This window comes from Chaetura pelagica, unplaced genomic scaffold (assembly GCF_000747805.2).
Source record: "Chaetura pelagica isolate M959 unplaced genomic scaffold, ChaPel_1.0 scaffold581, whole genome shotgun sequence".
Taxonomy (NCBI): Eukaryota; Metazoa; Chordata; class Aves; order Apodiformes; family Apodidae; genus Chaetura; species Chaetura pelagica.
The window spans coordinates 413,578-438,541 of record NW_009952070.1 but is presented as its reverse complement, the minus strand read 5'-3'; the positions used below and the strand labels follow the sequence as shown (position 1 = coordinate 438,541).

The following is a 24,964-nucleotide window of genomic DNA, read 5'->3' as shown; positions in this document are numbered from 1 at the left end:
CTTGGCCTCATGTCACGGAGACATGACCAGTGACCACCAAGGGGACAGCTCAGTGTCCTGGAAATGAGACAGACCTTCTCCCTGTTGGATGGTTGTTTTCAGGTGAGTGCCTGAAAGCATCTCCTGGAGACTGAGGCTCAGCTGGTGCAGAGGTGAAAGCCAGAGGAAGGTGTCACCAGGAAGGGGACCTTTAGCCCATGTTTGTCTGTCAGAAGTGCTGTGATCCTGCACTTTTCTCCACCCCATGGAACCCTTGGGAGCCTAACTGCCCTGGTGGCAGTTAGGCAGGGTGAGCAGGCAGCCCTGCAGAGGGCTGGGAAGAGGAAAGCTCACACCTCCCTGGACAACTCCTGCTCCTGGCATGTGCAACCATCAGCTGGTGGTAGAGGCAGGACCCTGAAGCTGGGTAGGGTCTTTATCAGGGCTGGAGGGACTTCCGATGTGTGCCAAGCTCTTTGTGTGGAAGTATTTGCAGGATCAGGTTGCTGCACTGCAAGTGCCTTTGAGGTCTTGCTGCATTATGTATTTTCTTCTGATGTCTCCCGTGCAAATATTTAACCTGTCTGGTTCCTGAGAGCTACTGAGGCTGTTAGTTGGCAGGTTGTCTCTGCAGTCTTTTCTTTGTTCACACAGAGCCCTCCCTCCTGCTCTCCCAAAACTGGGCATGGAGAAGTGCTGTGGGGGACTTCACACTTGGTTTATATTGATGTGCTTCTGCTTTGAGGGGTTTGTGCATTCCCAGTGTCTTTTTCCTTAACTGCATCAGCTGACCGAGTAGAAGCTAAGGTGTTTACTGTGGTTTTAAAGAAAACCTCCTGTAGAGAGGTGGCATTTTTCAGAGCCAGGGGGCTGCCCAGGGAGCAGCTTGCCCAGGCTGAACCCAGGCACTGACTCCAGCCCATTCCCTTGCTTGTCCGAAGGCTTAAAAAAGAAAATAGCTGGAGCCTGGATCTTGGAACTGCTCTTACTCCACCTCCCTCTGACCATCCCTTTTAATAACTTGACACACATCCCCTCTGCTTGCTGAAGACAGACTCGATGAGCTCATTGCACTGGTATGTGGGTCAGAGCTCTGCCCTCCTGGGCACCAGCCTTATTGATTGGGGTAGTTACTCCTGATTTGCACCTGAATAATTAAGAAGGGAATAGGGTTGTATGTTGGCTTTCTACCATGAAGTGACTCCATCAGTCCAGCAGGGAAAAGCAGTGGATGTCATCTGTCTGGACTTCTGCAAGGGCTTTGACACTATCCCCCACTGCATCCTTTTCACTGAGCTGGAGAGATGTGGGTTTGATGGGTGGACTGTTCAGTGGATGAGGAACTGGCTGGATGGTTGTGTCCAGAAGGTAGTGGTCAATGGCTCTGAGTCCAGATGGAAAACCGTGACAAGTGGTGCCCTCAGGGGTCAGGGCTGGGCCCAGTGTTGGTTAATATCTTCATTAATGATATTGATGAGGGCACTGAGAGCACCCTCAGCAGGTTTGCTGATGACACCAAGCTGGGTGGTGTGCTGGATATGCCAGAGGGACAGCATTTCTGCCAGAGGGACCTGGACAAGCCAGATAAGTACGGCCAGATGAACCTCATGAGGTTCAACAAGGCCAAGTGCAGGGTCGTGCACCTGGGCTGAGGTAACCCAAGATATGAACAGAGGCTGGGGGAGGTCACACTGGAGAGCCCTGTGGAAAAGGACCTGGGGGTACCAGTGGATCAAAAGCTGGACTTGAGCCACCAATGCGCAGCTGCAGCCCAGAAAGCCCAACTCCATCCTGAGCTGTATCAAAAGAAGTGTGGCCAGCAGATTGAGAGGTGATTCTGCCCCTCTGCTCTGCCCTGGTGAGACCTCCCCTAGAACACTGTGTCCAGCTCTGGTGCCCCCAGCACAGGAAGGATGTGGAGCTGTTGGAAAGTGTCCAGAGAAGGGCCACAAAAATGACCCAAGGGCTGGAGTAGCTCTGCTATGAGGACAGGCTGAGGGAAGTGGGGTTGTTCAGTCTGAAAAAGAGAAGGCTCTGGGGGGACCTGCTAGAGGCCTTACAGTGCCTGAAGGGGCTCCAGGAAAGCTGGGGAGGGGCTTTTGACAGTGGCTTGCAGTGAGAGGGTGAGGGGTAATGGTTTTAAGCTGAAAGAAGAGAGATTTAGGTTAGAGATCAGGTGGAAATTCTTCAGTGTGAGGGTGGTGAGACACTGGAACAGGCTGCCCAGGGAAGCTGTGGCTGCTCCATCCCTGGCAGTGTTGAAGGGCAGGTTGGATGGGGCTTGGAGCAGCCTGGGCTGGTGGGAGGTGTCCCTGCCCATGCAGGGGGGTTGGAACTGGATGATCTTGAAGATCCCTTCCAACTAAAAAAATTCTGTGATTCTGTGAGTTATAACTAGTTCAAATGGTGCAGTTTGGAGGACTAGACAAGTGTGCAAGCAAATCTTGAGGATACAGCCTGGATTTCCTCACTTGCTCATAACCTGTGGGCTCTATTAGACCCTCCAGACTTTACCTAATTTTGGCATTATTCCCTTGTCATTATGTCATGGATGTGCAGACAGGGTCATTCTCTCCTATCTTGTGGTCATGTAAAAGACTCAGGTGGGTTGATAGGGCCCAGGCTGTGTTTGAACAGGTTTCAGCTGTTTTAAGCACCCTTGGCCAAGGTGGGGTTCACACTGGAAGACTCAATCATAGCAGAGAGTGAATTTTACTCTCCCATCAGATGCAGTATATGCTGTGAGCTTTGGAAATGGGCTTTGTCTCCATTCATAGTGTCATGATCACTAAACTGGAAAGCTGCTCTCCAGCACAAAAGCTGTGGTCCCAGCCTCAGTGTCTCTGTCCCTCCTTCCTCTTCATTAACTGGAGATGGTTTCAAGTGCTGGGGATGGTTTCCCTGGCTTTGTGATTGCATCAGAAAACAAGTGCAATAGCTGCCCCTGCTTCAAGGTGCCTGTGGGCAGCATGAGAGGCTGTAGTTTCTTTTTCCTTTTGCAGGGTTTATACTCAGAGGGTGGGGTGGGAGAAGTGGAAAGCAAAGGTGGATAGGTTCAGAGTACCAGGTTCTTTTGCACCTTTGTTGTATTTCCCCTTTTATCTCTTCATTTATCTGAAACTGGCTTTTGTGATAGGTACGTGTAAATCTCCCCCTCCTCAGGTGCCCTCTTTTATCCTTTCTCTCCCTGTGCAGTTCTGGCTCCTGTCCTCCCACTCCTAGGAAGTATTTGAAAGCTAATTTGGCATATTCTCTGCCACCTTCACATATCTCCCTGACTTCATGTTTTCTTAGCTGGAAGATAGCTTTTCAACATATATATATATGTAATCCTTTTCACCTAGACATGTGAGGAATTCCAGTCTTTTCCAGTGGGAGTTTTCAGGAAGGTTTAGGTTAAATGGGCCAATGAGGCAAAAGCATGTAGCAGAAGATCTCACCCTCTAAAGACATCTTTAGCTCTTTTTTTGTTCCCCCCCTGGAAAATACATCAGAATATCTAGCTGTCAAAGAATTTAAACAATAATAACTGATCTGAAGGCTAGAGTGCAGGGTTTTTGAAAATACAGATTGTAATCTCTCTACAGGGTATGCAGGGACTAGTGGAGCTGGAAGGCAGGTGCCCTGAGCAGCTGGGACTGCCCTGGGATGCTGTTCTGGATTGCTGGGACTTTACCTGACCTTTCAGTGGATGTTCCCTTGAATTTTCCTTGGTGCTTTTGTCGTGGCCATAGCATCTTTATTATGGAAAGAAGAGAGCAAGCCAGGTCTGGTTTGATTTAAATCCTCTTGGTGGTGACTGAGCTCCTCTCCTGCTGAGTGGGGTGGAGTGGGAGACCTTGGCCCCTTCTGCCAGGCCAGTCTCCTTTCCCCACAGCTCTTGCTGCAGCAGTCAGAACTAGGATTTACCCCAGATGATTTTAGCTGATCAGGTATGTTATCCAAGGTCTCTGCTTCAGCTCCTGAGAGAATTAAGGGAGATGCTTCTTGTAAAAAGGAGACTCAGCTGTAAGGGTTGCCTAGGCTGGAAGCCAGCTGGGTTATGAACCCAACCCTAAAGCTGCACTGATCACTTGTAGGAAAAGAGGTCAAAGCTCCCTAGAAATGTGAACATGTTTCCAGCATCTTAAGACTGGGATTTTTCAGAAGTGGGTACCTGTGGGTGGCCTCAGCCTGTACTTTGGCAGCAAAGGTCAGAGCAGGGAGCAGACAGATCTGATGAACCTTCTTCCCTGGGCTCCCCACTCCTAGATGGAGGGTGGTGATTGATCTCAGGGGCTCACGAGCCTCCTTGGGGCTCTGGGGTATGGAGGCTGGTGTATTGACTGTTGTGGGTGTCACATTGGCTGCTTGTCCATTTGCTGCTTCTCAGCCCATGCTGTGGCACTGGCCCAGGAGGGATGTCTGTGCTGGTGTAACCTTTGCAGCCCCCAGGAAGGAGACTTCCATTTAGTTCTAAATTATGACATTATTTTATTAGATCTTTAAACTTTATTTCAATTCTTTATTTAAAAAGGGGAGTAAAGGTATCATATTTTAATTAGTAGCAGTGTCAAAGGAGACCTAGATTAATTATTTGAAATCACTCCATCCAGATGGTTTTAATTTTCACAGCAGGGAACCGGCATCTTTTTTAAGGTGATATTTTTCAAATTAAAATCAGCTTGGATATTACTCATGCTGGCTGCAGAGGGAGGGGGTGGGGGACGGGAGCTGGCGTGCCCCGTGTGTGTCCCCCAGGGGAGCCTGTGTCAGGGAGGTGTGGGTTTCTGACTGTCCTGCAGGACCAGGGGTCAAGGCTCTCACCTCGGAGTGCTTCATCAACCTGAGCTCCTATTTTGGCTGGTCAAACCCCAGGTCTGATATTCAGTGTTATTCTTAGCAGCTTGATTTGCAGTCTGGGGTGGGGACAGACAGGGAATGCCTTGCACCTCAGGTGGGAACTGGCCCTGTGCTGTTCTTGCCTGTGAGCAGGATGCAGAGTCCTTTCCTGGGTGGGTTTCACCCTGTAGATCTGTGGGCAAGTCCTTGGTGATCTGGATGTTGGCTGTGGTTCTTGTGCCCATCTCTGGGACCTCTTGTGCTGACTCCATAACCTTCCCTCCTGTGCAGGCTACTGCCTTGCCCTCCAGGGTCAACCATTAGACCTTTCTGGTACCCTTGTTCATTTGAGGGGAAGAGCTGTCACAGTCACCTGTTTGAAGACAGTCCTACCCCTGGTTGGTTAATGCTACGTTGCATCTGAGCAGCCTCCCTGAGCTTCTCGAAGCAGTTCACCAAGTTCTATATCATGCTGCTCATCCTCCCCTTTAAAGACCCATCTCTGTGTCATCCTCCCTTTTCCTGGCTTTGCTCCTCTTGATATCCTTACTATGATGGGATGTTTCTGGTTCATGTGGCCCTTCCTCACTGAAATGTGGGTTGGTCACTGCTTCAATGCCACCCTGGCAGGTGTGGAGGGAAAGCCTGCAGCACCTGGCTCTCACTGGCAAGCTGCCCTCCAAAAACATGGTGCTTTTCTGGAAGGCTTAGATAAATATCTATCTTTATGAGTGATTGTGAGTTATATTCTGCTATATAACACAGCCAGTATCCCCCTTGCTGTCAGAAAGAAGCTGTTATTTAAATATCCCACGTGGTAACAGGTTTAATAAATGGATCTAAGTAAGTGTAAACAGCCACGAACTGGAAACCCCTGAACTTGCCTATGTGACTGAGCTGCAAAGGGAAAACTCCATTGAGGGCCCTCGTGAGTTAAAGATCTGTGCTATTTGCACTGCTGCAGGAGCCAAGAGCTGCCTTTACAAGTGGGAAAAATACGAATGTGTTTAAATGAAACAACCTCCTATTTCTGTCCCCCCGGTGAAGCCGCGCGGCGAGTGTGTCTGCTCTTGAGAGGGTTTGAAAGGTTTGAAATATGAATGCCAAAAAGAATGTGACTTTTTTTTTGCAGCCCAGATCAAACATTCTCCAGAGTTTGGCAAGGCCCTGCTCCTACAGCAGGGCTCGGGCCTTACAAGCATGAGTCTTTCCAGAGCAGGAGGGCGGATTTGCACTTGCTGACACTTACACATTCTTGCCTTGTGTTTCCACCATGGCTCCTTGCTCCCCCTCCCTATCAGAGGTGGATCTGAACCAAAATGTCCAGTCTGCCCGTTCCTGCCTCTCCAGGGAAATTCCTGGAATCTGAACCTCGAGCACGACTGGAATTCATGTGTAGATCGGAGGGAATAAAGTGCTGAATTTGGACGTGTGAAGGTTTTTGAGATGGTGATGGGATTCTGCACATCTGGGTGGCAGCTCAGCCTCTTCTGCAAGTGCAGTGGTGTCAGGGCAGGTGGTTCATGAAGATGCAGCAGAAATCTGTCCTCTACTGTGGCTCCTGGCAGTGCTGCCAACCAGCTCTGGCCCCAGTAGATGTGTGAGGCATTATGAGACTGGATGTTTTTCTCCCAGCTGGAGCAGGACTGATAGACCTGGACTGTCAGAAAGCAGTTAGTGACCTCCTGGGAACAGAGCTGGCCACACAGAGGACATCTGCAGAGCAGGAGTTCACCAGAGAGAATGAGCAGCACTGAATTTCTCCCTTGCTAGCTCTTGTGCTGGTCTTCAGGAGATCACTGTGATGTTTTGCACGATGAGCATGTGGCTGGACCCCTTCTCTGAAGTGTTGGAGAGCTGCTGGTTGTGGGAAAGGGGTTTTCATTCTTGTGGTGCTCATCTTCTGTCTTCATGAGAATAACATCCAAGTTCTTGCCCTCCAAGAATCCTCCTGCAGCATGAAGTAGAGCCTTCAGCTTTATATTGCTGGTGGGGTTGGGGTGGGCTGGTGGAGCACATGCATGTATGGGGGTATTTAGTGCTGAACTGCCATGAAACCTGGAACATCCACAGAGGTGTCAATGGAGATGTGTGTGATCTGCACCTGTGACCAAGCCTGGAGCCCTGGGGTGGTTCCTTGGCTTGTGTCCTTGCAGAACATCATCCCAGTGTGGTGTGGTTCAGGTAGAGGTGATGGCACGAGGTGCTGATGAGCTTTGCATGCTCTGACTTAATGGGACCACACTGGTAAATGTTGTGTTTTTTTTTTTCTTCTTCCTTTACAAGCCCAGCTTCTAGTGGAAACAGACACTTTTGGCAGTCAAGTCCGGATCAAAGGGAAGGAGACAGACTTCTACCTTTGCATGAACAGGAAAGGCAAGCTAGTGGGGAAGGTAAGTGTTTCCTATTAATTCATTTGTAACATGAGTGTTACCTTCAGCAGCCTCCTCAAGGCTGTAATGATGTGTTGGAGCTTCGCCTGTCAACCTCAAATGAAAAGCAGGAGGGAGGGGATGGGGGGGTTTGCCAGGCAGCCCCTGCCCTCCCCAGCCCCCTCCCATGTCTGAGAACTGGAGCTGTGCAGCCAGCCCTGGGACTCCCTACTCCTCTTTGGGTGTGGGTGGGTTGGTGCTTTGCAGTTGGGTGACACCGGCGGGAGGCGACGTCTCAACATCCCCGTGTTGGGGCCACCTCCTCAAGAACTGGGTGACTTGATCTTTGGGGAGAAATTCCAAAGAAAAGGGCAAGGGAGGTAGGTGCTGGGGAGGTGGGTACCATCAGGCTCCTTTTGTGGGTGAGCCAGGGGATGCTGTGGCAGAGCTAATACTGGGATCCCAACATGGTACTGGGGCTGGGCCTCACGGTTCTAGCATTACAGGAATATTTTATTCCTTTGGATCCCTGCACAATAGGAGCACGTAGCAAATTACTGAGCGTTCACCCATCTATCTTAACTTCTTTGCTGAAGTCATAGTTTGAATGTATGAGCTTGTTTTTGTAGCTTAGGCAGCTCTTCTGTGTTGCTGGCGAGCAGAGGAGCTCGCTAACCAGGCAGGAGCTTGCTCAAAGCTAAAGTGCCACCAAAAAATACATCTAAAAGAAAATCTCTCAGCCCCTCAAGGCCTCCTCCTCCCCCACTGCCTGCACTTTGCACCACCAGGAATTAAAATCTGGCATCTTTGTGGCTGGGAAAAGGGAAGCTGAGTTTTGTTTTGAGTCGACCCAGGGAAAGCCACATTCCCAGACAGAAACCAGAAACCACATTGCTCTGATGGAACATTATTGACTTTTGTGGCCCCATGAGTGACACTGGTGGGACAAGTGCCTTCCCTGGAGGGTCCCTCCTGCCATGTGTGTTTTCCTGGAGAGTGGTGCAGATGCTTCTGTGGAGACCAAGCCCTGCTCTCCCACAGGCAGCTGAAGGAGGCAGCTGCCCTGGGAGCATCCAGGACACTGCTCCACATCAGTGGGAACTTGGAAATCCAGGAGGACTGGCTCAGGGCAGCCAGTTCCCTGCTTCTTGCACTTCTGCAGTGCCATCACTGCTCTGAACAAGGCACCATTTTTTGGTCTTGGACATTCATTTTTAAACAGCATTTAGACCTCTCAGGATACACAGGGATGCTTCGTGCTGAGCTCAGACCTGCCCCTTGTCTCTTTCTTTTCCCTCCATTATCTCTCCTTCAAATATGATAATAGCATTTTCTCATGAAATGTTATAAGGATGATTTTGTTAATGTTTATGAGGTGCTGATACCACAGCAATGGAGCCCTCAGCAGCAAATTAGGGGAGTAAAATGAGCATGAAATCTTACCCTTTTCTTTAACAGACCTTACCCCAGGGTGGATCCCTGGTCATGCACAGGGCAACCTGCATCCTTTCCTGGACTGTCTGAGCATCCAGGAACATCCTGGCAAATTCAGAGGCTGTTTTTCCAAACCTGCTGCATATTTTGGCAAGATGAACCCCTTGATTTGGCCCACTGGGCACCGTGGCAGGGCACTCCTTTCACTTGTTACCTTTCATGCAGCCTGAAAGGGTTTGGTTTTTTTTCTCGATGTGCTTCTCATAACATGAAGTTGGCAAATGGTTTGTTATTAGAAAAAAAAAATAGATCTATTCTTGTAAATATGAGCCTTCCCACCCCAGACTGCTGACAAGTTCATAAACCAGCCGACCTGAGCAGGAGGGGGTACAGAGCATGGTGTTTGGAAGGAAAATGTTCCAGATGCATTGCCCATATTAACAGCTTCTCATGAGCAAAGGGGAAAAAAAAAAAAAGGAAAATAATAACATGTCTTCTTGATACCAAAGAGTGTGGTTTTAATTAGTATCAGAGTTCCAGCTCTTTTTGTGGCAAGAGTTTGAGGGAACGTTTTTTAGCCTGAAAGCTCTAAACAGCTAGTAAACCCCAAGGAAAACATGAGATAAAAGTTACTCCTGGGCTTATACAAATATTAAAGTTCAGTCTGGGGGTGGAGGGGAATGAAACCCAGAACCTGATTGTTTCATGGTCACCCCAGTATGTTCATTTGGCAAGAGAAGAGCCATGGGACCAAACTGGGTCTTTTGCTCTGCTCGTTTCCTATTGCCTTACACTGCACAATCCCTAACAATACCAGCATATGCCATCTGGCTTTGTTCTCCCCCCCAGTCAGCAGTTTTGGATCCTCCCCAACCCTCCCCAGCTGAAAACCTGCTTTGAATTTAGTCCTTTTTGCTTCCCACCATCACCTAGGACGCGTGGCAGGGCTCGGGGCAGGTTGTTGTTCCCAGCTGGAGGTGGTGGCACGTGCTGGAGCTCCAGGCTTGCTCCCTGCCTCAGAGCTGCTTGTGTTGCAGGCCAAGAGCCTGGCCCACAGGGCTGGGAAGAGGACCCTTTGCATCTTTTTATGCATTTATGAGAAACTGCACCTATGCCAGTGTTTCTGAGCCACCTGATGGAGCTTTCTCTGGCGCCCCAGGCCTTGTGTTTCCTCCCTTGTTACCACGTGTGTGTTCCCAGCTGATGTTGGCCAAAGGGCTTGAAGGTGTTTTGGACAAGCTTCTGACTTTATTTATTGTCACAGCATGCAACTGCTGAGGTCACTGGCTCTCTCTGTGCTGCTTATGAAAACTGAAGGCAGGGCAGGTGTTGTACAGGGAAGGACTTTTTGGTTAAGGGTGACCAGCACTGGGGAAAAACAAATTGAATTGTGTTTCTTCATTGATTCTTTTTGCTATGTTGAAGAAGGCCCTAGAAAGATTGAATTTATGTATTTTCTTTCCCCCTTCTGACCATATTGATTTTGCCTGTGAGTTTCTGGTGCCTCTGTGGATACACGTGTGGAAATTGCAGTTTTTCTGATTTTGCTGATGTTTTCTGCAGGCCACTGAACTTGCTGGTGGAGTTATGTCACAAGGAGAGAGATTATAAGCTGAAAACTCAGAGCAGGAGTATTAGGTGCTTTTGTCAAAAAACCTTTTTTTTTAAAAAAATTATCATTACTGTTTATTTATCTCAGGCTTCTGACAAATGTGGGAGAGGGAAGGGGGCTCTGAAAGGTTCAGCTCTCCTTCCAGGGAGAGGCACAATGTGACTTGCCCACTGGTGACAAGACACAGTGTGACAGCTCACCTAGGGCACAAGAACTCTGAATATTTGCAGTAATTCAGTGTTAGGGGAGGAGTTAATGGTCTCTTTGGAAGAGCTCGAGTTTCTGACTCTGTTTTTTTCCTGGGGAGTCCTCCTGTGGTTTTTCTCTTTGCCTTGGCTTCTCTTATTTCATGCCTTGAGATAAGGATGTCAATAAAGTAGGGACTTCATGTTTGTAAAAAGCTGTCAGAGATGTCTTTTCAGTCTCTGGAGCAAGGAATAGCAGCCTGGGGGCTGAGCAGGTGGCTGTTAATTACCTTGGCCACCTCTTGCAGTTCTCCTGACAGCAAATGTGAGCTACCTAGAACCACAGGATGCTGCAGAGATTTCCTTCCCTGCCTCATCCCAGCCCCCTCATCAGGAGAGCATTTGCAAGAGGTCAGTGATCTCTGAAGCTGAACCTGCCTCTGTTTGCACCATGAGGAGGTGACCCAAGTCCTGCCCTTTCCTCTGGGCACTGCTGGGGTCCAAGGCTGCTGTGTGCAGATCAGAGCCTCTCCTCCTCCTCAGGCAGTGTTGCCAGAGAATTTCCACAGGATCGTGGAATCACAGAATAATTCTGGTTGGAAAAGACCTTTAAGAGTCCAACCATGGAACTTCTTGAAGCTTGGTTCTCTCCCAGCCACCTGTGGGGTCACAGCATCTGGTCAGCACTGGTGCTCAGCTTGGAGCATGTGTCCCTAATGGGAGAGTTTTGCTCTCCACAGGGAGAGGAGACAATAGGTCTTTTTCTGAACAGAGGAGGAGACCTTCAAGGGCAGAGAAGACTGCACCTTGGCTTCCTGCACAGCTGCCAAGTGAGAGGAGAGGCTGCTTATTGCAGGCCACAGCAAGGGCTGCATCAGTTTTCAGAGCAAGGTATAGAAGCAGGGAAGGTTAAGCAACAACTGGAAGGAATCCAGAGGATTTGAGGAGAGTGGGGAGAGAGCTAAGCATGTCTTCAATTTAATCCAGAAATTTCTTCAGAAGATGCTCCAAGCAATCCTACTAACATTCCTTCATGGCATTAGGTGGATTACATTTTGCAGATCCAGCAGCATTATTCCCTGTTGGTTCTCTCTACTGGTCTCTGTTGGTCTCACTTGGAGAACAGCTCCAGCTCTCAGTGCATTAAGTCACTCCTTGAGCTTTTCCAGGAAAGAGAAGCAGGTGGTAGGTGCTGAAGGCACCTCCTCAGGGTGGGATGGGACATAAGGTGGAGTTGGGACAGTGTGGCAACTGTCCAGTGTGTGCTGTGCTCCTGTGGGGTGCTGCTCCATGTGATGCAGCTGCAATCTTGATGCTGCAAGTCTGCAGGGAACTGCAGCACCCCTGTGACTGGGGTCAAGTCCTGCTGGGGAAGGATGCAGCTATGGAGAAATCCCCAGAAATAGAGGCAAAGCTCACAAAGCAACAGACAGAGCAGGATCTGTCACAGTTATCATCCCTGCCAGCTCCTGGGATGGTAGAGAGAGCAATGGAGTGGTATCCTGAGAAGTCCCTGCTCCTTACATCCATTCATCTCCTTCTAAGGATTTGAGCCTGTGAACATGTGGTACTGGAAAAGAGGTGATTTTCCCACCAAACCCACATGCTGACTTGCACCACCTCTCTCTGGGTTTCCTTTCACAAGGCCTCAGTGAGCTGGTGTGCACACACTCTCAGAAAATGGCTATAATACATACACAATATTTTTGTAAAAGCATTTTAATGAGTCAGTTCCATTTCTTCTTCCTCTGTGCTGAAGGGGAATGGTGAGGAAAGCTGTTGCCTGAAAGGCAGGAGCCCCTTGGCCATTTGGGGTGGCTGAAGTGTTGCTGCAGCTGGGTGACAGGGAACTTGGATGCTTTCTGGGCACAGCTGAGGTGCTGAAGTCCTCCCAAGGCACAGGCAGGCAGCTCTGAGCTTGTGCCCTCCAACATGGTTCAGCTCCTAAAGAAAACCTCTGCCAGGCCAAGTGTGGCTGTGCCAGGGGCACCAGCACAGCTCTGCTGGCCACCACCACCTCTCCCCTCTGCTGATACCACTTACAGCAGAGACCTGCCCCTGAGATGTAAGATTTCTCCTGGTGTGATAACTGCTTTCCAAGCCAATATATTTCTTAATGTTACCAGAAAGTTGCTAATACCATATGGCAAGGCTCTGTATTTTTGCAGGACGACAAACAAATTGTTGCTAGATGCCAGACTGCTCTGGCAGAGCTTTATCACTGCTGCCTGCCAGCAGTAGCCTTTAGGGGATAGTAATCATTTGGGGTTGTTTACATTGCAGTTTTAAAATTGGGGTTTTCGTGAAGCATGTGTGTGTTTAGTCAGGAAAGTTGGCTAAAAAACCCTCTGATGGCATCAAAGAGCAAAGGCACTCACTGCAGCCCGTGCAGGCAGCCTTGGCCCTGGATAATACCTCTGGCCTTCCAGAAGAAGGAAAATGTTGTGTTCCAGGAGCTCCACATGGTTCAGGGGGAGCCAGCATTTGTAGGATAAGGGGACTTACCTGGCTAGGAGACACCAGGTGGGTTCTCCAAAGCCTTATCAATGTATCTGGAGCAGCTTGGCAATCGGTTGACTTTGCTCAAGGCTGAGGTTGAGCTTTTGTGAAAAGCTACCTTTGAAATCCTGATGGTGGGAAACCAGGGTTCTGTGTTATCCTGAGACAAGGAGACTCAGGGATGAGCTGCCAGCCTGATGCCCTTCACATACTCATGGCATTTAGCTGGATTCCCTGGTGCCTGCCTGCCCCAGGGCCTGTTCCCATATCCACATGTGCTGCAAAGATGTCAGGAGGTGGTGAGGGCAGAGGGGCACTCGGGGTTTGCACTTGGAAACTTGGATGCAGTAGATGAGGTGTTTGCCCTCCTCAGCTGGTATATTTGAAGCCACATCTCCCTGCAGCTTGGATCTGGGGCAGAACTGGGGTTTGATGCTTATCCAGAATTTTTTCCCAGAGTTGCACAGTATTGGGGTTGCTTGAAAGAGGCTTGTAAAACCCAACAGTTGCTGGGGCTGAAGGCTGGATTTGCAGCAAGAACACGAGCAGGATTCGTGGGGTGTCAGGTTTAGCAGTGTGTGTTTGGGGAGTCCCTGTGACATGTTCAGCCATGAACTATGAAACTTGGCATCTCCCGTGAAAGCAGAACTTGCCCTGGCTTTGCTGGATCTCACTCACATCTCATTTTGGACTCTAGGGTGGGACTGGTATTTTTTTTAAAGTGAACTCTTCCCAGGCTTCCACTCCCCTGTGAGTTTGTTTTCATTTAAATCACCTAAATAAATGCAGTGGAACCTGGAGCCAAGCGACCTCAGACCCTGTCATACTTTGAGCAGGGACCTGATCCCAAACCAGCCTCAAGTGCCCCAAAATCTCTTGAACCAGGGCCCATAGGTTAGCAAATGAGATGACAAGACCAGGTCTGTTTTTTGGTTGAACCATTAGAATCTTCTGCATTCATCTCATCAGGCTTTTTCCTGCAACTGGTGTGAAAAAAAATTGAATTATTGTTTTGAAAACTTAGAACCTGAGATTCTAATGAAATTAAAACCAGAAGCTAGAATCAGCAACCACCCTCCTCCACTCTCAGCCCCCAGATACCACGGGGTAACACTGCAGCCTTTCACAGCTGCTCCTTTCCCACCACTGGGCTACCTGAGGCATCACATTCAAACTGTGGTGGATGCTGATGGAATTTGTATCTTCTGGCTCATCTGTCACAGTCTCAATTCAGTGCTGGAAATTCCACAAGGAGGGCTTGGTAGATGCTGTGGCAGGGATGTCTCAATATACATATGGACACAACAGTTTGCCTTGTTACCTCTGGGTAGGTGCAACTGGCCAGACCCCCTCGTGCCCCCTCCTGAAGGGTCTGTGAGGGCTCTGCCCTAGCTTCCTGAGCTGGGTATGGTGCTGTTGGGTTTGCAGAGCTGGCAAGCAGGAGCCCTGCTAGAACTCCTTGAGCTCATTACCCAGCTTTTCCAGGGGTCCTGGCTCTGGGTGGCACAACCACGTAGTGATCTCAGAGAAGCCATTTGTGGTTGAGCCCAGGGCAGCTGCTCCCCAGTGGTTGTTGCACTGGGGCTGCCTTGGCACAAAGGTGGATCAGCTCTGGTGCTGCAGGTCGTTCCTTCAACGTGGTTGGACATTCTGTGAGTTCACTGGACCTTGGCAGTGTTAATATTTGCTCTGGGCAATGGGCCTTGTCCTGGTTCTGTGGCTGTGATGATGATCCCAGGGGTGTTTGGGTGGGAAAGAGAGGGGGAAGGATGTGAATGCGGGTACTGAACTTTGTGGAAGTAGTTGAGATGTTTTGTGGTGGTTTGGGGTAGGAGGTAGTTGATCACAGTGTTGCAGGTCATTCTGAAGCACTTTGGTGGCTGCTGAGAAACACCTCAAGGCCTGGGAAGGAGAGATGGGAGAGGAAATGGTCAGGGGTAGCTGGGGAACATGGGTGGGGCTTGAGCTCACATGAGAGGCTGAGCAGATGGAAGAGCTGGGCTTGGAGCAGACCCCTTCATTTCACAGCTGCTTAGAAACTGCACCAGTTCTTAGCAAGTCACAGCCTCAGAGGGTGGGTGTGGATGCCAGAGCCCTGAACCCTTGTCTGAGCCAGAGACCGTGGTGTTCTTGGCACTGCATGGGGAGAAGCCTGTGCCACCACACAGGCCACTTCCCAACCTCTCCCCTTGGCTGGGCACTTGTGGGTGCTCTGGGTACCCTTGACTTGCACAGCCTGATGGATTTAGCCCAGGGGTCTTGTAGAAGGAGCTCATTGCTGGGCACATTTAAGCCCACATGTGCTGCTGTAGTTGGATTCATATTCAGCTGCTTTGCCAGCAGAGCATTAGTGTTCACAGGACATCATCTAACATCTTACAAGAATCATGTGAATATTTAAGGTCTATGCTAAGTCCTTCAGTTTCTAAGCAGCCTGGATGGATGCAGGGAGGAGGTTTTGCTTTAATTAAACTGTGGGTAGAGGAGCTGTGTGTGACACGAGCTGTGAATCCTGAGAGCAGGGCTTCCTTGGGAGCTAGTGGATCTGAGATGGGACTGGTGCTTAGCATCCCATTCCATGGGCCAGGCCAGGTGGTCAAGAGGCCCTTGTCCCATTTGAGCCATCCATTAACATCTTCACTGAAGCTTCTCAGCACAGCCACAAAGCTTTAAGTGTTTGCTCTAGAATTAAGCAAAAAATCCTTTTGTTTTAACAAATACATTTCTTGATGCCAGGAAGTCTTTGTTTTAACAAATACATTTCTTGATGCCAGTGACAGCTGCTCAGATGAGGCTCTGAACATTGGATATCCTCTCTGGGTTGTGTCTGGTCAGCAGGGCTGTGTAACAGGTTGTTGGCTTTCTTGTGATTGGTTCCTCTTTACCAAACTTCAATTGGAAACTGTTAAAATCACCAATTCTCTCTCTCAGATTGACATTCTGCAAAGTCAAAGTTTGTATTCCAGACTGAGCTCTCAAGCTTTCTCTTGCCCCTTGGCTGGAAGCTGTGTATCTTCTTCCAGGGAAAAGAAAAAATACCACCTTCTTGAAAGCTACATTTAATTTAATCCTTTCTGTGTTCAAGGAGCAAGTGTCACCGTGAAGCTGCTAATGTCCTGTCCCTCCTGTTTCTTGGTAGCTGCAGTTGTGTGTCATGCTGGATAGTTCAGTTTCCTGAGGTTAAATGTTGATTAAAATGATTTGAGAGGGGATCCCTGAGCCCTGGTCATGCCTAAGCCTGCTTAAAGCTGTGCTGTCTGCACCTTGGGCTGACACTTGTATTGAGTTGAATTGCTTTCCTCAGAGCATCTTATCTCCCAAGAACAATTTTTATGAGTCTTGAGCCATCTCTAAGAGGAGGGTGATGCTTTTTCTAGCTGTTACTTTGCAAATACACTGATGTATTCAACTTGAATACACTTGTGAACCACAAAGTGCTGCAGCCTTGCCTTCCTCATCTGGAAGTTGTTGAGATGCACAGGCAGGTGGATCCTGCTCTGCAAGGACTGTTTCTACTTGATTTGGTTTGGTTTTGGACATGAAGTGAGAATGTAGACTGATTTTGAAACAGAGAATAAAACTCTAGGCTCCAACAGCAGCAAAAGTTAGTCCATTTGATAGGGCCATTACAGCACAGTGAAGGTCAAAGAAAAATAGATCTTGCTAAAATATGGTTTTGTTATTGATATTTTCTTACATTGTCTTTGGGGCACTTAAGGATATTAGGTTTTCCTAGTAGAGGAGAAGTCTGAAAAGTCTTTTGTACTTGTTGTGTGCAGAGGAAATTTGTCATTCACAGGCTGGAGCAATTCTTCATTATAATTTTTTCTGGATGGCACATGATTTGATCACGGATTTCTCTTTTCTCTTAGTAGTATAACTTGACATGAAGAGAACTAATGCCATCCTGTAGACAATCAATGACCTTTCTTTGTCTTAGATTCCACTGATTTAAACTTGCCTGGGGCAAAGTGGTGTCAGTGCCAGGCTGTCAGCTGGATGAGATTGCACTTGTTTGAGATGATAACTTTAAAAGTCAGCATGTATGTTTGTTTACTGTGTGTAAACCTGGGGTTTACCAGTCCTGCTATGGGCTCAGCAACTCTTACAGTCCTGTGTTCTTGCCCCACTCACCATCTAGACCCAATGTTTTAAACAATAAATTTTAAAAAGAAAAATGCCACGTTGGCATATGTGCCCGTGTAATGAATTTAAGCCTACATGAAATGTGTGCTGCTGCTCTGGGTTGGCTTTTATGGAAAGTCTGTGGATCTCAGCAGGGACTGAGAAGGATGCTCCGAAAGGAAGCAGAGCCAGCCCTGGCCGTGGGTTTGACCAGCAGGTTGTGCTTTGTTTGGAGGGTCAGAATGCCTTCCCAGCCCTTCCTGTAGTTGGCACCTGGAGGCATGTGTGCAGCTGGGTCCCGGAGGTGCAGGTAGTGGTAGATGCCTTAGATCTCCTCAGATGTCACATCTGAAACCTGCCTGTGGTTTCAGCTCTACAGATCAGTGCCTTCCTATGGTAGGAAAGCTGCAGTTTTGACTTAAATTTTCCTAAATTATCTATTGGTCATTTTTCAAGTGATTACATTTCCCATAATTAAGTACACCAAGTTCTCTGAGACACAGTCAGGAATTTCTATTACCCTGTTTCCTGATGAAGCCAACCTCATTTGCTCTAATTATGGCTGTGTGCTGTCCTGCTGTCTTCTTGGCAATAACCCTGCCTGTGGAGAAGGAGCAGGTGAGGAGCCATGCCCTGGCGTGGCCTCAGCCCTGCTCCCTCCATCCCTGCAAACACCCTGTTCATCTCTATCTTCCTGTTCATCCTGTGGCAAAATGCTCTTCAGGGCAGTCCGAGGGTTACTGAAGAGTTATTAGCTACAAATGTGGAATTTTTGAATGAAAAGAAAATAAATCAAAAGGAAATTTTCAAGAAAAGAAGGAAAGAAATTTTTAAGCCCTTCTGTCCCTTCCTTGGCTCTTGCAGCTTGTGATGTGACTAGTGCAAACAGACATGGGGCTCTGCAGAGCTGGCTGGTCCCATCCCACGTGTCCAAGACTCTGTCCAATTTTGCATGGTCTCAGGAGGGGCAGGAGGGACCCCCTGTACCTTTGGCAGGTGGGGGCCAAACCAGGAAACATGGCTTGGAAACTGGGCCTCTGGAGGGAGATGTGCCCTCTCTTCTGAGAATCCCCTCCACCAGGTTTTGTGTTACTTCCTTGCTTCCTGAATGCACTTAGCTGTCCTGTACCCATCATTAACCTCTGGCAGACACTTTTATTGAACTGCCCATCATGACTCCTAAGTATTTTCCTCAGAGGATTGTGTAGGTTCAGAGGCCAGAGAGCTGGAGGAAACGTGCATGGAGCTGAGTAACTCTTGGCAGTTATAGCTGCAGCTCCCCTGGTCTGCCAGGAGTAAGAATGTGCATTTGGGTCAGGAGGTGTCTCTGTGGTGAGGATGCCTTGCCATAAATCCAGGCTGCTGACCAGCAGGATGCTTATGGTAGAGCTGCCCTGGTAATGCCTATAAAGTGAGCAAGGATGGGTTGGCCCAGCAGCCAGAGCACTCACATTTGCTGTGCTGTGAGGGCTTCACGTTCCCCCCAGCACTGCTGGATCTGGCAGCTGCCAAATCCACCTCCTTATCACGTGTGCTGACCTACCCTTCAGAGGTACATGTGAAGGGGGAGAGGTGGCAGTGCTAAAAGCTGTGACACCAACATTGCTCCTGCCTTACCTTCTTCCACACGGGATTTTCCAGGCTGTGCAGAGGCAGTTTGAGCTCTGACTTCAAGCTGAGCTTGTGCAAAGCCACAGAGCAGTAATAGGCTTCCTGAAAACCATATGTCCCAAGGTACAGGCTGTGTGAACAGCTCTGGGGCTTTATAGGAGGTGTCAGTGATGCTGGGTGCACCAGCCCTTGGTCCTCAGCTAGGGATGCTGCAGGAGGGGCTCAGTAGGGCTGCCAAGCCCTGCACCTCCTGAAAACTCAAGACTTCCATGCTGCCACTGCTCTGAAATGTAGGAAATACGGGGCAGGATTCCTTCTGTATAGTGCAGGGAGTCAATCTAGCAGTGCCAGCACGTGAGGGAAATTTTCAGCAAAAGTTTGAAATAATTGCTGAGCTCAGTGGGTGCACCTTGTGCTGGGGGCTGCCCTGAGACACACCATGGTGGGGTCCCACTGCTTGGGAACCCCTCTGTCTGTCTGCAGAGGGGAGCTGGGGAGGGAGGCAGAAAAAGTCCAGGGTATTTCCTTGCAAAAAAACACCTGGGAAACCTTTTGCTTGAGCAGCATCTTTCCCTGCTCCAGGATTTTTAGGAAGAGGGAGTTTGCTTTCCTTGCTTTCCATTCCCTTTGGATCTTGCTTGTATGGAAAGCTTGTCTCCACAATTTGACTTGGAGCCTGGGGGGATGAACTTGCAGAGAGGTGATGTTTGGACCCCCTGTCTCACTTGAAGGGCTGAGTCTGGCTGCTCCCTGTGCCACGCTGGCGTTCCCGGATCCCCACAGAGGTGTTTCCCGTGGGTCAGTGCTGGTATTTGCATCATCACCAGTGCATTCAGCCTCCTTACCTAGAGAGCTTCTGATTGCACTTGAGGAGGGGGGAAGTGTTTTAACATAAGCTCAGCTACCAAAGCTTAACACAGCATCACTTGTAGGGCTTAATTTGTGCCCCATCTTTGCAAACAGAGAAACCTTTCAGCCCTTTGGGAACCTCTCCCCACGCCGCGCTGTTACCCGAGCCTCTCGGGCCAGCTCATTGTTGCCTAAAACCCGAGGGAAGGATTTGCCGGTGCCCACTGAGCCAGATTTGTGCAGCACAAATGAGAAAACCTGCCTGGTTTGGATGGGAAAGCCATCAAAAGCTGCTCAGGTGGCTGAACGTGGCAGGCAGCGGGGACAGGGCGGGGGCGGCGGCTGCACCTGCCACCGCTTTGGCTCCGGCTGGTGGCACAGAGTTCCCCCCGAGCAGCAAGCTGTTCGTGGCAGCAGTGCCTCCCTCCCAGGAGTGCTCCTGCTACGACAACAAAGAGCCCTTTGATCCTTTCCATTTGGAGAACTTAAAACGAGAAAGCCAAACTACAATAAGACCAAGTTGGGCCATAAAAAGGAGAAGCGGGAGCACCAAAGCGCTGGGCGGTGTAATTGTAGAAGCAGCAAATGCTTTGGCACTTCATTCTGCTCTAGTGTCAGTTCAATGCGTTTCACGTTTAAGACTGGAGAGCCCGTGTGCCAAATGCTCTGTGCAAACAATCCAGCACTGCCCCTCTGGGAGCTCAGGGCACTGGGAATGTGTTGCTGCAGCCCTGGCCGAGGGCATCACCCCAGGGGAGTGAGCAGTCCCAAGCTGGAGATGGTCCCTTCTGGACTGGGAGCCTTGGGCAGCTGCTGCCACTCTAACCTGCTTGGTGAAGGGGCTAGGACCACTGAGGACCACCACCAGGGCTGGTCCTCAGCTGTTCCCTGCTGGAGATGCTCCTGGAGCTGGTGCTTCAGGCTGCCTGGGCTTCACTGGCATGGCTGGGCTTTCCTTTGCCTCTCTGCAGACCTGGCTGATGCCTGAGGGGTTTCTGTGGAAGGTGGTGCTTAGATCAGTCATTTTATAAGAAACTAGATATTCTTTATAGACATTATTTCCTGTGAGGGTGCTGAGACACTGGAGTATCTTGCCCAGCGTAATTGTGGAAGCCTCATCCCTGGAGGTGTTCAAGGTCAGGTTGGATGGGGCTTGGAGGAACCTGGTCTAGTGGGAGGTGTCCCTGCCCATGCAGGGGGTTGGAACTAGATGATCTTGAAAGTCCCTTCCAACCCAAACCAGTCTGTGATTCTGTCAGAATCAGAAATCTGGCGAAGAGCTACTTGCATCTTCCCACAGCTGTTAGGGATGTGTTGAAACAAGAAAACGCTCTGAATTATTTCTATGTGAAGAACTGAGCTGCACGTTGTCACGTTTGTAGTGGCATGTCCTTGTCACAGGGCCAAGCAGCAGCACCTGGGCTCAAAATCAGCCACGTGGGGTAGCTCATCCCAGGCACAAGGGGCACTGGGGCTGGGTGTGGGTGCTCCCCCATCACGTGTCGGTGCTGCCACATCGGGCAGGTCCTGCACAGCTCTGGGGCTTGCAAGAACTCCTCTTTGTTTGAAGGGATCCTTTCCAGAGACACATCTCCACGTTCTGAAGCGTGAGGGCTCTGCAAGGTGTGTGCTGACAGCCCGGGGTGGCTGGATGTGGCTCAGCAGCAGGAAGTGATGCTCAGCCAAAGCCACCTCCCTTTTCTCTTTGGGGGAGCGAGGGGATGGGGGATAGACCCAGTTAGGGACACAATTAGACCTGAAGTGATGGGCACGTGGTGAAAACCAGATCACACTTGAAAAATTATTGAAAACCCTCATAAATTGCTTTTTCCCCTCATAGGTTTCCATAGGTCCAGCTGTCTGTTAGGTAAGGTGTGAGTGATTTATTCTATTGGGGATTATAATAGATGCTGTAAAATCTTCTTGAAAGAATTTCATGGAATCTTAGGGGTTGGAAGGGACCTCAAAAGACCATCTAGTCCAGCCCTCCAGAGCAGGGTCACCCAGAGCACATCACGCAGGAACGTGTCCAGGTGGGTTTTGAATGTCTCCAGAGAAGGAGACTCCACAACCTCTCTGGGCAGCCTGTCCCAGTGCTCAAAATCATTGAAAATCATTTGTCTGTCTCTGACGTGTCTCAGCACACACAGGAATGCTGTGTTTGGGGAAGTGAGCTCCTTATCCTGATTCATCTCGAGGTACTTGTAAATGTTACTGTAATTTCGTGTTATCAAATGATTTAGCTCTTCCTCTTCCAGAATGGAGTTACTTTATCTCATGCACCTTGTTTACTCCAAATTAGCCCTGAGGCTGGCCTGAAGTTGCACCTTGTTATTCCTACACCTCCTGTCTCTGACTTAGACTCTGTCGGCAAATCTGGAGGTAGAAGTAAATACTTTTTTGTTATTAATAGAATAACTTCCCCCTCCTACACACTCCTTTTCTTTTCATTCCAGTCTTCATTTTCCATGAGAAACTGACATTGCAGTGAGAGCGGAAACCTCCCAAATTGCATGAAAACGCCTTAATTCTCCTAGCAACAAGGTCAGGGCTCAGATCCAGGACTTTTCCACGAGCGTGGGGGAAACAGCCCTTCCAATTACCTGCTCCCCCTGCGGGACGGATCCGGTCGGCTCATCAGCACCTGGGTTTGGGTGGATTTGAAACTCAGCCATGGTATTGTTCAAAAATGCTCCATTCATTGGGGAAGGGTTTGTAGTGGGCTGAGCCCTGAGCAACCTGGGGCTGGTTTTATGGCTTCCCATTGAAACCTGGTGGAACCCTGTGGTGTCGACTGATTTTCCCCCCCCTTCCCCTGCTCATGTGGCTTTGATCAAACCCAGGGCTTGGAGAATGACTCCCCCAGGAGCTGGAACCACTGAGCTTTGCCCAGTTCTGCCCTTCATTAGAGTGTTTGTGAGCGTCCAACTGCAGGGGATAAAACCAGGACCTTTGTGCCTAGCCCAGTATGGAGAATGCTGGTCCTGTGGCACAGCTGGCTCTGGCCCTGAATAGGGGGCACATACAGGGAACATGTTTAGCATGTTGGATGCAGAAGTTGCCATGATCTCTCAATGGGACTTGCCCGTGGTAACAAAACCCCTTAGGGAGGGTGGTACATTCATGATTTTAGGGTAAAAAGCCTCCTTTGGGCATGGAGAACCCCACACCTGCCCTGGTGTGGGGTTCTCCATGGGCTACAGGGGGATATCTGCCCCACTGTGAACCTCCACAGAGGGCAGGGGACAGCCTGGCTCATCGTGGTCTTCCCCAGTGGCTGCAGGGGAATCTCTACTCTGGTGCCTGGAGCACCTCCTCGTGCTCCTTCTTCACTGACCTTGGGGTCTGCAGGCTTGTTTTTCTCACCTATTGTCACTCCTTTCTCCCGGCTGCTTCTTGAATATGTGATCCCAGAGGTGCTACCACCATCCCTGGTGGGCTTGGCCTTGCCCAGTGGTGGATCCATCTTGGAGCCAGCTGGCATTGGCTCTGTCAGACACAGGGGAAGCTTCTGGCAGCTTCTCACAGAAGCCACCCCCATAGTCCCCCCTGCTGCCAAAACTTGGCCACACAAAACCAGTGCACCCTGTTTGCCTAAATGTGGCCCCAGAGCTGGGTGGGGGCCTGGCAGCAGTGATGGGGAGAGGTGGGTTTGTGCTGGGCATTGGGAATGGAGTCCCAGCAGGACTGGTGGTGCAGGGTGGCTGGGGAGCAGCACTCATGCTCAGGAGCTTCTGACCTCCAGCTCTGCCTCTAATCCTGGCTCCCTCTGCCAGGAAGAGTGTTGTTTAGGGACATGGTTTCCTAAGCCAGGTACTTGAGCTCTGGGTGTCTGCTGAGAATGGAAGGTGGAGAAAGGGGAAGGAACATGTCCTCTCTGCCATCAGAGACAAAACCCTCTTCCAAACATAAAACAACCCTGAGAGAGCAGAGGTGTAAAACCAGGCAGGGTGTGTGTCCCCTGTGGCAGTGGAGCTGGGGTGGCTCTTGTGGCTGAGGACACTGCTGTCCCACTACTGGACACCAGCCCATCCAGGGAGCCACTCTGGCATGAGAACAGCCCTTTCCACTGCTGCTGGTGCTCAAGGAAGGGGGTTGGAACCAAGTCTGGGGTGTTCAGTGTGGTTCTGAAAGACCAAGGGCTGGAGTGGGTTCAGCCCCTCAACACCTGCTGCACTTCCAGCTCATCTCCTGAGCTCCAAGCATGTTTTGGTGGCTGGTGTTACACCCAGGATGCTGTGGGGAGGGTTTCCAAAGCACTGGAAGGCTTGGGCTAAGGCTTGTAATGATTTGAGTGGGATTTGGGTAGTTATGGGTGCAAACCTAGAAGGTATTTTGGGAAACAGATCAGAAATGAGCTATGGAAGTGGCGACGCTGTTTGGCCCATATGAGATTCTGTTTTTTGTATTTTTGCTGGTGTTTCCCTGACAGGAGTTCAGTTCAACCCTCCTTTCCTCATGGAAAAATCAAAGCTAAATGTCCTGCCTTGCCTCTAATTGAAGGAGCAGAACTGGGTGAACTTAATTGTCTTGAAAAAAACCCTGTTCTCTTTGGATAGGAGTGTTTCAAAAAAAGTGAAATGATGACCTCATGCTTTTGTGCTCTTCCAAAATTCATTTCTATTTCAACTGATGTTTGTTACAGCTCCAATTAACAACGTTTGAACCAAAAACAAGGTCCAGATGTGATGACTTTATTTCTGCCAATTTGGGTTTTGGTCACTGAACTTGCATTGGGATAATGAATTTTTTTTCATTTTCTTTTTTTTCCCTGTTTGTTTTTGTTTTTTTTTCTCCTCTTTCAGCCCGATGGCACCAGCAAGGAGTGTGTCTTCATTGAAAAAGTCCTAGAAAACAACTACACAGCACTGATGTCAGCAAAATATTCAGGCTGGTATGTTGGATTCACCAAAAAAGGGAGGCCAAGGAAAGGGCCCAAGACCCGGGAAAACCAGCAAGATGTACATTTTATGAAGAGGTACCCAAAGGGGCAAGTGGAGATACAGAAACCTTTCAAGTACACAACAGTCACCAAGAGGACTAAGAGAATACGACCCACCAACCCCAGTTAAAAATAGACAAAACCAGTGTCACAATAAGAAACCACAACAATGAAAGAAACAAAACGAAAAAAAAAAAACCCAAAAAAACCACAAAACGAACAAAACAAAAAAAAAAACCTAAACAAAAACTGCACCAGAGGAATATTTTTACATTTAAAAATAAGGAAGAAGCTCTATTTTTGTACATTGTGTTTAAAATAAAAATAAAAATTAAAAAAAAAAAAAAACAAACAACGAAACCAACAAAACTAATGAAAGACTCAGATGGGCAAAACGCTGGGGAAAAGCTGTTAGGGATTTATTGTGACTTGAAAAAAAACAAAACAAAATGAACTGCTCTATTTAAATTGACTCCTTGTTTGTTGACGACACAACAGGTGCTTTTTTTTTGTGTTGATGTTTATTTTGGAAAGG

At 49.1% G+C, this 24,964-nt stretch overlaps 1 protein-coding gene across 1 annotated transcript in view; it reads left to right on the top strand.

Annotated features, from left to right (window-relative positions):
• FGF18 (fibroblast growth factor 18) overlaps positions 1-24,592 on the top strand; it is a 72,782-nt gene extending 48,190 nt beyond the window's left edge. Inside the window, exons 4-5 of the mRNA XM_010005469.1 lie at positions 7,087-7,193; positions 24,293-24,592. Of these exons, the coding sequence (XP_010003771.1) occupies positions 7,087-7,193; positions 24,293-24,559 (374 nt within the window). The 3' untranslated portion in view covers positions 24,560-24,592. The remainder of the gene's footprint in view (positions 1-7,086; positions 7,194-24,292) is intronic.
• Positions 24,593-24,964: the final 372 nt, after the last annotated feature.